At 37.6% G+C, this 13535-nt stretch overlaps 1 protein-coding gene across 4 annotated transcripts in view; it reads left to right on the top strand.

Annotated features, from left to right (window-relative positions):
- ASB3 (ankyrin repeat and SOCS box containing 3) overlaps positions 1–13535 on the top strand; it is a 116308-nt gene that overhangs the window by 89796 nt on the left and 12977 nt on the right. For all 4 annotated transcript variants that reach the window (XM_011950574.1, XM_011950576.1, XM_011950575.1 and 1 more), the window contains one exon: positions 3098–3228. In XM_011950574.1, coding sequence (XP_011805964.1) covers positions 3098–3228 — 131 coding nt within the window. The remainder of the gene's footprint in view (positions 1–3097; positions 3229–13535) is intronic.

The raw sequence follows: 13535 nt of genomic DNA, 5'->3' as shown, positions 1-13535 counted from the left end.
AATGAACAATGAGGATGACCAGAGGTCACTTTCATCACCATCTTCCTTTTGATGGGGTTTGGCCAGCTTCTTGACAAGTGCTGTTTCATCAGCAAGGTCTTTGTGACCTGTATCTTGTGCGGGCCTCCTATCTCATCCTGTGACTAAGAATGCCTTAATTTCCTGGGCATGTAGCCCAGTAGGTCTCAGCCTTATTTTACCTAGCCCCTATTCAAGATGGAGTTGCTCTGGTTCATATACCTCTGACACATGGATGCTCAAGTCCCTTTTGTAAAATGGCATAGTATTTGTGTCTAGTCTATGCACTTCCTCCCATCTACTTTGTCATCTCTAGATTACTTATAATACCTAATGCCATATAAATGCTATGTAAATAGTAGTTGTACTGTATTTTTAAATTTTTGTTATTTTTTATTGTTGTATTGTTATTTTTTATTATTGTTGTTAGTATTCTCAATCTACCATTGGTTGACTCTTCGGATGTGGAGGATGAGTTCTGTTACTCAGTTTTAGTAACCCTTAATCCCTTGCCTAATCTGAGGGATCTGTACCAATTTTTCATGCTTCTTTCTGCTCCTAAATTAGGAAAAACCTAAGCAGGGGAAAAAAATCAAACGTTGCCTGTTATCCTTTCCTCCCCAGCCAACTAAATGAACTACTTGTAGGGAGAAGGATTTATTTAGCTTTATTCTCTTAGAAGGCTTTGTAAATTTATCCTCCCTTTCCCCAGTTCTGATACAGCTTCCCCATTTTCCCCCACTTGTGAACAGTTGAGAATTTTTGTGACAATAAGCCATTGGGTGTGTGCTGTATTTATCGGATATGTGAAATAGAAGAGTATAAGAACTAGTAAACTAGAAACTATTTTGAAGTAAGTTGTAAAACTTTCAGTATTCTGAATGGAGAATGCCAATTACATGTTTTTTATTCCTGAAGAGTAAGTAACTTTGGTTACTTTATATTCATTAGAAAAAATACAGTGGAAAATTTTTTTAGTAATGAAAATGCTTAACATGTTCAAATTTTTGTTCACTGATATTTTATTGAATGGGTAAACCAGTGTTTACACTGCATATTGTTTTGCTTTCTTTGATCAAATTTACATTCAAAGAGCTATTACAAGAAACATTCTATAAAAATTCCAATATGTTGTTAAAGTGGATTTTGATTGTTATTTATATCACATGCAGATCTGTTGCTTAATCTTTGTCACGTAAATTATAAATGTATTTTCTGGGTATTGCTTGTCTTAAGCAGTCTTAAAAGTGTATGTGGCTGAATAATTGCCTGTCACAATATTTAAATGCAAGACTAAGTCTTCCTTTACCTGCGCATCCCACCCCCATGTAATGGGAGAATAGAACATAAATGTCATTTGTGTATTTTGTTGATTAAATGTCACTCGTTTGTGATTGTACAACTGCTCTGTACAATGTAATGGTCACTGTAGTAAAATAACAATACATTTTTAGTGGCATTATCAGTGTTGGTAAAATAAACTCACCATCATATTAACTAAAGCTGTGCAAACAGATTTACTTGTCATGTATATGTTCAGATAACTGCATAAAAATGACTTTGTGTTTGGTCACAGTAAGACCTAAAGCGCATTAAGGCAGAAAAATGAAATCATTAAAAAAAGAAATAAAGAATCAGAACCAAGTAACCTTTGGTTTGGGACCCATAAGAAGTCAAGGAAATTGTTAGTCTTTGAATAAATTTTATCATTTCATTTATCCTCAGTATTTCCTGATAAGTTGTGATTTCACTGATGTCTCCTGAGAAATAAAATGTTTTCCCAAGACATCTGTGCTACACTTTAAGTTCTTCCTTAGGTGTTTGCATGTGGGAGAATTAAGAATTTGGGAAATAATTTTCATAATCTTTAGTCCATCATTTCAAAGATATTTTAACTCTAAATTACCAGAAGTGTCTTTGAGATGATAAGCTTAGATTATTATTCAGCTTTTCTTTCCTTGTATTTCTTTTCCTTCTTTAGTTGTTGTTCAGTACTATTTCCAAAGAGGTGACCGTGAGAAGAATTTCTGTTTTGGTAGTGATTACCAGAAGCCCTAGTGACTTTTTTTCTCCAGCCATTGTGATGGTAGGGGAGTGTCTGATTGAATACAGGATAAGTAATCTTGTTAGGATTTAGAGTTCTTTTAAGGGTTTGACTGAATTTTAAAGCTTCTAAAAATATAATACTGAAGTTTTCAAATCATTTCTGGTAATACCAATTTTTCATATAATACTTTATAGTTTTAAAAGTATGTTTACTATGTTATCTCATATTATTTTCACATATAGTTCCCTGTAATGGGCAGATTATGTATTATTCTCATTTTAAAGAGCAGGAGCTAGAGCTTAAAGAATTCAGGCAACCTGTTTATAAGTAGCAGAAGCAGTATTAAACATCAGGACTTTTCTTAAGCTGGTGCTCTTTCCATTAGGTTTCAAGTACTTATAAATTTTGGGTTAGCCTCTTTTGAGTGGGTTGGTAGGGAATCTGACATTATTTTGAAAGAACAGAGGAAAGCCTTTTTGGAACCCCTTCTTTCAGTCCTTAAAGACAAGTCTTACTCTGTTACATCGCTTAGGGCTGAATTTATAATGGGGGGAAGGTTGTTAGAGGAGAACAGCTGTGCATCCCTGGGAGTTGGGCAGAAACAAGCCATACTTGTACACTCAGGGATAACTTGGGGTGTTTGGGCTTTATCCTTTTAGGATTATTAAATTATATGTCTCTAAGGATGGTCAATTTACATTTGGCAAGATAGTCCAAATGGGAGGAAATAATGGCAGATCCACTGATGTCATTGGTTCTGTCACCCATGAGAAGGAAAGTTCCTACTCTCTCTGAGGTTCCTTTTGTCATCTCGTAGACAGCTACATAGAAAGTCAGTTCAGTTAATAGGAACCTGTAGATGATTCTTCATATCCACTGATTTTGCGTGTAGTTACATAAATACTTAACATGCCCTGGTTTTCTGTCTGCCTTCCTCATTGAGATTTTGTAAGAATAGGTATATGGTGTTTGTTTCTAGTACGAACCCTTGGCATGTTTTGTTTCTAATATATTAACATCTTGCTAACATAGGACTGACTCAGTCAGCATTGACACCCTTACCTTCACTTTGGAGTTTACTAATTGGAAGACACTTCCGCCAGCTGTTGAAAGGATGCTCTCTGCTCGTGCCTCAAACGCTTGGATTCTACAGCAACGTATTGGTAAGAAAGAATAACTTTTAAACACACTTCTCTTCTTTTCCTTCTCTTGCTTCTCTAGCTGTGTTGTAATTATAAGTGAAAAGATTCATTGGCAAACACAAATTAGACATAATTTTGCATTTTTTCTTATGTGAGGAAAAGATGGCGTTGTTAGGGAGACGGCTACTAATTCCCTTCAGTAAAAATCATATCTGATTTTATAAGCTTAACCTAAGGAACATGCAAAGAAAAGCAGATGCTTACTGATATTTTAATGTTATGATATCCTTTTATTTTTAATAAGGATTATATACACAAAAGTAGGTCCTAAAAATCTGCTTATTCTGTATTTAGTTTCTGGTCAGAAAAATGCTAAACTTAATTTTTCTCTTTGGAATGTCTGTGGAGTTATGTTCTCTGTGTAATACTTTATCACATCTAAAAGGAAATGTAACCATTCTTTATACCTGTCCTTACCGAATGTATACCAGTCTGTTGATATGGTATAACTACAGAGATAAGCTGAGTGAACATTCTGTGAATTGGTCGATATTTTAAAAGACTGTTCTAGAACAAAATTTCAATTTACCTCACTTAAAAATTTTAAACTAGTTGAAAAAATGAAAGAACACACAGTGGTGGAAGATTTCGCACAAGGAACATAACATATGCAAAGTATCCCTATTTACTTTTTCAGATTTATTTTGCTTTGACTGTATTTTGTTAACCATGTGTTAGGAAAATTGTTTCTTCACTGCTATTTTTACATGAAATGTAACTCTTCATAAAACGTTTTGAATAGATTTTTAACAAGTGAACTTATTCATATGTAGGAATGTGTCTTCTAATTTTTTGGAAAATTACATTTAAGTAAATTTTCTCAATCAAAAACAGACATTCAGGAAAATACGCCTTTGAACTGAGGTGTATTCAAACTGTTAGAGAGGTTTCTGTTAAAGAAAAATAATTCATTTGGAGTCTTTGAGCCTTCTAGTATAGAATTTCTTTAATGATAATGCTGGAAAACTCACTCTGTGTAACTCTTAATGTTGAGAATTGCATCTGCTTTTACTAATTATGTGTCTGCAGCAGTAGAGAACAAGTATCTATTCAGAACAGATAGACTGTGGAACAATGGATTTGAGAACAGAGTCAAAAGAGGGAGCATATGCCAAATGGGAAAAGTATTGCTACGTATCAATTAGTAAGGATATGTGGGAGTTTACCCTGAAAACCTTAACATATGGCAAGTTTGTCCAGATGAAGGTAAAAATTGTGCATGAGTACTACATTACCCTGCAGTAGACTAAATCCATCAAGGGCTTCTTGTTTAATTAAGTACTAGGTAGAGCTTGTGTAGGGTAATAATCATCATCTATTGAGAGATTTTTATTTCAGCTGAAGATTCAAAAAAGCCTTTCTCAGAGGCTTTTTCTGAGCTAATGTAGCTAATGGTTTTCTGGTTTGTTTCTCTAGCCAAGCCCTCTTTTCTTGTTTCCAGTCTCATATATCCAACTATCTTTTGGACATCTCCATTTGCTGTCTCACATCTTGACATATCCAAAATTGAACTTACTATTTTTACTACAGATTCTTCTGTTCTGTCTCTTTTTCCTGGTTCAGGAGGTGAGGTGGTTTGGGGGTGTTATTTACCAAGAGAGCGAGTTAACACTGGAAGCTGTTTTTTATCCGTAGCATAGGGGTGATTTTTGCCCCCCTGTAGACATTTGGTAATGTCTGCAGACAGTGTTTTGGTTGTCACAATGGTTAGGGATGCTATTGCCATCTAAGGGGTAGAGGCTAGGGATCCTGCTAAGCATCCTGCAGTGCACAAGGCAGCTTCCTACAATAAATAATTATCTGGCTACAAATGTCAGTAGCGCCGAGGTTGAGAAATCCGGATCCACAGTGATTCTTGTGTTGTCCTATCACGGAAAGGCTTTTTATCCCTCTCCTTGTTACAGCCTACTTGGGGAAAGCTTGTATGCTTCCTCCTACTTATATTGGTCTCTCAGGGTATTCTTTGGTGCTTCCTCTTCTGCAGATAGTAGGCACCATTACAATGCTGGAATTTTAGTAAGATGGAGAAAAACTTAGTTGCCTGGCTTTCAGATGGGATTGTGACTCTCTTCCTTTCTATGATTCAGGGCTCTCTTGGGGGCAACCTTTTATCATCAGTTTTCAAGATAACAAATTTCTGCATGTTGGTCATCGGGACTCCCTCCTTTACTGGGATTTTGAGCTACAGGATCTCTAGTAAGCAGAAGCATGGTCAGGGTTTTAACACTAATGGGCATGAGCCTAGCAGGACAACTGTTTGATTAACCTCTTTACAAGATTGACCTTGCTTTTACCCCTCTTCCTCCAATAACTTATCATGATATTAACAACGGCTGCCTTATCAATATGTTAAAAAAAATTTTTTTGAAAAGATACCTCTTGCACCTCTGCCACTGTTAGTAAATTCTTAGATAATGCCTAGCTTCCTAGCTCCACTCAGTATTCAATATCTATCCTTTGGGAAAGATTTTTCTCCCATTTTTTATTTAAGCCCTTTTCAAGTCCTATAGATGCCATGTACTTGGTCAAAATTATTCTTTCCTCCCCTTTTTTCTCCCTAAGACAGTAGCAACTTGCCATGGTAGTTTATAAACAAAAGTAACAACACATTTCTTGCTTCTCATATTTTAATCATTGAGTCAGATTTGTCTTCAAAAAGTTTCTTGCATCCAAAAGGAAATGTATACCAGGTAAAATTTACTGAGTGGTTGCAGTTTCAGTAACCGTCTTTTAATCAAGTGCCTCTTACATACCTCTTAGAAACATCAGGCTAACCACGTAGCAATAGATGTCTTACTCAAAAAATTTGCCAACTCCTGGTCAGGTCTAAGTAATTGAATTATTATGGATAAAAGCACATGGCTTTAGTTCGTCCTGAACCTTTAATGATTAGATATATATAATACTCTCCAGAGTGTTAAATGGATCTGGATCCTACAAAGGGTTCTTTAAAGGACCCCAGGAAACTCTCTTGATCTTTTTATTTCAGTGTTTCCTTGCTTTGTTCTGAAAAGGATTTAAAACAGTTTATAGAATACATATATATTATCACAAAACAGTAAAACAAAAGTGGAAGGAAAAGGAAAATGAAAAAAAAAAAAAGATGGGGAATAGATAAAAAAATGGAGTCAGGGAAAGCGTAGCAATGGGAATTTGATATTTGTCTGTGGATAGGTTGTATGTTTGACTCTGAGCTCTGTTGTCATTGACACTAGGTGACAGGGTTCATAAGATCAAATAAACCCGTTCCTCAGAATAGATTTTCTTGGATGCTGTTACAGCTTCCTAGACAATGTCTTGGTAGCTGTGGTTTCTCGGGACTTCTTTTACGTGGACTGTTGTTTTCATACCAAAGTGCAATTCAGTAAAAGCAGTTCTTAAGTAGTCATTACAGTGTGGTTCAGGTACCCAGACTTCTGTTGCTGTGACTTGATGAAGAGCTAGATTTTAGAATATCTGGGAATGGATGGCCTGTGTGCCTTTTGAGCAGTTCTCTCTAAATATTCTATGTCTCAACTCAGTTTTTAATTTAATTAATTAATTAATTAATCTGTGGGGGCAAGATCTTGCTCTGTTGCCTAGGCTGGAGTGCAGTGGCACGATCATGGCTCACTGCAGCCTCTACCTCCTGGACTCAAGCAGTCTTCCCACCTCAGCCTCTTGAGTAGCTGGGATCACAGGCATGTGCCACCACACCCAGCTAATTTTTGTATTTTTTATGGAGACAGGGTTTCGCCATGTTTCCTGGGCTGCTCTTGAACTTCTCCTGGGCTCAAGTGATCCTTCCGCCTCAGCCTCCCAAAGTGCCGGTATTATAGGCACGAGACACTGTGCCTAGCTTCAGCTTAGTTTTTAATAGTAGTACGTAGCAATGAGTTTAAAGTTATACTACCTAAGAAGTATGAGAATACAGATATTTTGTATTGCAAATTGGATTGAGAACATATTTTTAAGTAACAGTTGATCTTAAAAGTAGAAGCAAAAGAAAAATGAATCTTGAAGGTTGATCTGTGGTAGGGTGAGTACTCCAGGAACATTATGAGGATTCCTAGCTAAATATGGTGGGTTCAGCAAGTATCCAGTTTAAGCAAAAATTTCCCTTGAAACTTTGAGCAATGCCCCTAGTTTTGAGCAATGTTCTTTTCTCACATAGCCTTCAAGATAAATAATCTGTGGTAAGTACACCAAGGTAACTACATACGATAATTTATTTTATGTGATTGTTAGATGCAGAAACAAAGCTTAGGGTCAGGAATAGTTGGTCTGTAATCCTTTCTGGTAACAATGAACTGGCATTCCAGTTGTCTGCTAAAACCATTTCTAGTTTAGGATAATAAAACTTAAATTACCCTTTAAGTTCTGGGATACATGTGCAGAACATCATGGTTTGTCACATAGGTATACACGTGCACTGGTGGTCTGCTGCACCCATCAACCCATCATGTACATAAGGTATTTCTCCTAATGCTGTCCCTCCCCTAGCTCCCCACCTCCCAACAGGCCCCGGTGTGTGACGTTCCCCTCCCTGTGTCCATGTGTTCTCATTGTTCAACTACCACTTATGAGAGAGAAAATGCAGTGTTTGGTTTTCTGTTCCTGTGTCAGTTTGCTGACAGCCTCTATCACTTTTTAGCAACAGAGAAGTTACTTACATCCCTGAACTTTGGTTTCCTCAATTATAAGGAGAGATGGTAATAGTAGTACCTCATATCATTTTCACAATAGACATTGTCTACTGGGAGGCCTAGGCAGGAGGATCGCTTGAGCCCAGGAGATTGAGTCTACAGTGAGCTGTGTTCATGCCATTGTACTCCAGCCTGGATGACAGAACCTGATCCTGTCTCTTAAATGAACAAAAAAGAGCTACAAATAATGGAGCAGTATACTTGGTAAAAGTATTTATATGGGTGATATATGGTGCAATAACTCAACTACAGGCCACCTGCTCCTTATTTTAAACATTGATATGCAAAGCCCTAACTTACAGTTTTTAAAGCATATGTTCAATAAACTAAGTTTGGTGGGAAGTGGGGTAATAGTGGGCCTTTTAAAATACATGGGATAAATTGTGCAGTTTGTCTACCATGGGGGCCATGCTCATAGAGTTAATAAACCTAAATATTTAGTAAGAATGAGAGCCCATTCTTCACAGTCGTTCTTAACTCTAGATTCATTTCCTCTGGATGCTTTTCACCTGGGTGAGGCATTATTACTAAGAAGCCAATCAGTAATTTCCTATTATCTTAAAAAGCTGGACACATGACCTTTCATTTGTTGAGTGGGAAACTTTCAACCTCCCAAACACCAGCCATGTTGTGGACCTTCACAAGTTTAGCAGATTCATGCCTTGGTTAACTTTGCCTACATTCTACCTCATTTCTACATTTAAGAGGCAGACTGATAAATTTGTTTTTGTTTTTTTTAGTGAGAAATTTATACTTAAACTTGAAATTTTAACAGGGTTCCAACTGCCCACTTACAGTTTTAACTTCACATAGCCTCTTGTTAATCCAAGTTTTTTGGGTTTTGTTTTTGTGGGGAAATTCTTTTTAAACTAGATACTAATGGGTTGTACTCACATTTGCTGGGACATTTTGCTGTTAAAACTATTTTAAAGTTACCAGCATGTCTGTTGGTACGTTAAGAAAGGAGAAATTGACCAGGCGCCGTGGCTTACGCCTGTAATCCCAGCCCTTTGGGAGGCCGAGGCAGGAGAATTGCTTGAGCCCGGGAGACAGAGCTTGCAGTGAGCTGAGATCGTGCCACTGTACTCCAGCCTGGCCGACAAAGCAAGACTTTATCTCAAAGAAAAAAAAAGGAGAAATTATGACCTTAGAGTAAACAGGTTTTTTTTATTCTAAGTATGAGATCACCAGTATTGGTCTGAAATCCCATCCCACTCCTTCCATATAACTACTTTATTTATAGACTGTAGGATGTTTACTAGGTTCCTGTCTGAAATAAGTATTATGAAAAAGCTAGTATTAAATATCATCCAGCTTCTTAGGGAACTGAACAAAATTAGAAGGAAAGGTTTCTCGTTGCAGCTGCCTAGATGACAGCTCCATTGAACATGAAAAAATTAAAGGTAACCAATATATAAAAGGCACAAAACCATGGCTCTGAGGAGAGTGTTGGGGGCAGTGGGTGAAAAATTAAGGGGTTAAGGCAGAGTTCATGGTCCTTGGTTTGAAAATGAGATATATCTTTTATTTTCTTTATGATTTGTCTTTCTTGGTAGGCCTGAATTACAGAATTTAGAACCTTAAAAATTAAAATAACCATCCAGAGGTAGAACTGACCCAACCACAAGATCTCTCATTTTACCCAAGTTTCCTCTTGGTTCTCAAGATGATCAGAGGAAGCTATAGAGAGTAGTACTTCAAGAGGCTTCTTCCCTGATACTTCAGAAAGGGAAGGGGAGCACAATCATGTGATAATAAGGAGGCTTAAAAAAGGCTGTTGTAAAGGTAGCACCAGAACCTCACTTCTGCATCCCTATTGCCTCTTCTATCTGTCATGACCCTTTTTGAGGGAGTTCCCATGTGACAGTCCCTCACAGGATCAGCCCAAGGCACTGGATGAAGCATCTAAAAACACATCATTTGTATCTGCTGGAGATTGTAGAATTTTAGGACCCACCATTTCTTTTTTCTTTTTTTTTTTTTTTTTTTTTGAGACGGAGTCTCGTTCTGTCGCCTGGGCTGGAGTGCAGTGGCCGGATCTCAGCTCACTGCAAGCTCCGCCTCCCGGGTTTACGCCATTCTCCTGCCTCAGCCTCCCAGTAGCTGGGACTACAGGCGCCCGCCACCTCGCCCGGCTAGTTTTTTTGTATTTTTTAGTAGAGACGGGGTTTCACCGTGTTAGCCAGGATGGTCTCGATCTCCTGACCTCGTGATCCGCCCGTCTCGGCCTCCCGAAGTGCTGGGATTACAGGCTTGAGCCACCGCACCCGGCCGGACCCACCATTTCTTATATAAAGAAGGACTAGATTATGTGAAATGTCAGCCATTGCCCTTTGTCCGGGTTAAATGTCTGATCTGCTCTAGAGTATGTGATTTTGGGGAAAATTACTTTGTAACATGGTTCATGTTGTTTGGATAGAGATTCATAGTTGGTACAGAATTCATCTTGAGGAGACAAAGAAGTAGTAGATGCAGATCGAGAAAGAGTCAGTTGCCATAATCCTCATCTTTTTATAAGGTGGTCTTTCCATACCACATATATTTCTGTGGACTCGCTTCTTAGTGGCTAAGATAATGGGCCACAAAATTGTAACAGGGAAGGTTAGGAGGTTAGAATGTGCTAAGTTAGAAATAAAATTGAAACATAAAAAGACTGTCTTCTATGATGTCATTTTTTATTTTCTCTGGTGAGGGAAAGGTGGACAGGTATTTCCTTAGTTTGGTCATCCTGCTCAGTCGCTTTATTTATAGATGAGAGAGTTCTTCCATTTTTGGAGAAACACTAGTTACAGTTGATAGGTTACCATATATGGTCAGTTCTACTTTGTAAATATCCTCCAAATCCATTATTATTATTCCATCTCTTCTGCTACTGCCTTTGTTGATTGCAATGATCATTTCTGACTTACTTGACTTGAGTACACTCCTGAGTGTTCAGCCTCTATTATTCTCAAAATCACTGTTAAATAAAATGTGTTTGAATATACCATGCCCCTTAAAAAAGAGAATATAAAAGAACTCATTTCTCTCAGAATAAAGGTCAAACTCTAGCAACGCTCTTCATACTCTGGCCCTTTCCATGCCTCCCCATGCTATCCCACCATGAGTACTGCACATGAGTACTTGTTTTCCTAAATACTCCACCTTACAAATGTGCCAATGTTTTCTCCAAGACGTTAAGATCCTCTAACATTCCTCCCCTGCTGCTTTTAATGTTATTGATTCTTACTTGTAGTAATTCATCTCTGAATCATCTTCTTCTCAGCTTATGTTTCCTGACACTCTAATAACCATTTCCTCTCTCCTTTACATATTGGTTACCTTAAGGGTCTCATCAGATTTCCTAACACCTCGTAGGTACCTGTCATACTGCACTGCACTTGCAGATTTTTGAGAGTGCACCCTTTAAAAACAGAAGAGCATTTTTCACATTCTCCTCATCTGATCATAAAAATATCTTCTCAGCTTAACTCCATGAGATATTTCCTGTAAACTGACGAGAAGACAGTGGGACTACCCAGGATAAACTGGCTGAATCCAAAAGGGTTTGAAGATTGGATGGTGGGAGGTCAGCTTCTGTCTAGTTGCTGCTGGTGACAATACGGTTTTAATGAAATGCTCTTTCTCATAATCAGTGAGAACCTTGAGAATCATTATGACTGACTCCTAAAATTGTTCATCTAAATTGAATTCTGATAACCTCCTTTATTCATGAATTAGGAATTATTTACTGTCAGGAATAGTAAAAGCAATAATAATGAACTTGGTTTGGTATAATTGGGTAGAGTGGCATAATTGAAGGTGGAAATGTGGTTAGGACAGAAGCTGTAGCTTCTCATAGTCTGTCCATTTGAGAACGTCTAACCATTCAGTCTGTAGTATTAGTTCCAAATGTGGACCACTGGCAGAAGTCTTCAGTGAAGAGAGGCTCTCATGAAAGTATTTTTATAGGTAGGCATGTACAAATATAGTTATTTATTAATTCCTTAATGAGTGGATTCCTTAATTACATATCAGCCGTGTATCAGACACTGATTTAAAACCTGTGAATGATATAGCTAAAGCATCTACATTAAAAAAGTAGAAGAACTCCAAATAACCTAATGATGCATCTGAAGGAACTGGAAAAGCCAGACCAAACCAAACCCAAAATTACTAGAAGAAAAGAAATAATAAAGATCAGAGCAGAAATAAATGAAAGTGAAGCAAAGAAAACAGTACTGAAGTTCAATGAAACAAATAGTTGGTTTCTTGAAAAGATAAACAAAACTAACAAATGTTTAGCCAGACTAAGAAAAAAAGAGAGAAGATCCAAATAAAATCAGAGAAGAAAAAGAAGACATTATAACCAATATAATAGAATTTCAAAGGATCATTGGAAGCTACTATGCCAGGAAATGGGAAAACCTGGAAGAAATGGATAAATTCCTAGACACATACCATCGTCCAAGATTGAACAGTGAAGAAATCCAGAAACTGAACAGACCAATAACAAGTAATAACATTGAAGCTGTAGTAAAAGTTTCCCAGCAAAAAAAAAAGTTCAGGACCTGATGGCTTCACTGCTGAATTTTACGAAATATTTAAAGAAGAACGAATACCAGTCCTCTTGAAACTATTCTGAAAAATAGAGGAGGAAATACTTCCACATGCACTCTGTGAGGCCAGTATTACCCTGATACTCAAACCAGACAAACACACATCAGAAAAAAAAGAAAACTACAGGCCAGTACTGTGATGAATACTGATGCTCAGCAAAATACTAGCAAACCGAATTCAACAACACATTTAAAAGACCATTCATCATGACCAAGTGGAATCTATCTCAGGGATGCAAGGATGGTTCAACATAGGCAGATCAATCAGTGTGATACATTGTATCAACAAAGTGAAGGACAAAACCCATATGATCGTTTCAATTGATGCTGAAAAAATATCAGATAAAATTCAACATCTCTCTATGACAAAAACCCTCAAAAAACCGGCTATTCCTCAACTCAGTAAACACCATGTATGACAGACCCACAGCTCATATCATAGTGAAAGGGGGAAATACTTGAAGCTTTTCCTTTAAGATCTAGAACATGACAAGGATGCCCATTTTTACCACTATTACTCAACACAGTACTACTGGAAGTCCTAGTTAGAGCAGTCAAAGAAGGGAAAGACATAAAGGGCATCCAAGTTGGAATGGAAGAAGTCAAAATGTCCTTGTTTGGAGATGATATGATTTTATATTTGGAAAAACCTAAAGACTCCACCAAAAACCTATTAGAACTGATAAACAGATTCAGTAAATTTTCAGGATACAAGATCAACATACAAAAATTGGTGGCATTTCTATATGCCAGCAGTGAACAGGCCAGGTGTGGTGGCTCACACCTGTAATCCTAGCACTTTGGGCAAATCACCTGAGGTCAGGAGTTCGAGACCAGCCTGGCTAACATGGTGAAACCCCATCTGTACTAAAAATACAAAAATTAGCTGGGCGTGGTGGTGGATGCCTGTAATCCCAGCTACTCAGGAGGCTGAGGCAGGAGAATCACTTGAATCTGGGAGGCAGAGATTTTGGTGAGCCGAGAT

This window comes from Colobus angolensis, unplaced genomic scaffold, assembly GCF_000951035.1.
Source record: "Colobus angolensis palliatus isolate OR3802 unplaced genomic scaffold, Cang.pa_1.0 Scaffold309, whole genome shotgun sequence".
Lineage (NCBI taxonomy): Eukaryota > Metazoa > Chordata > Mammalia > Primates > Cercopithecidae > Colobus > Colobus angolensis.
The sequence above is the reverse complement of the archived record's forward strand: the minus strand, read 5'-3'. Positions and strand labels throughout refer to the sequence as shown.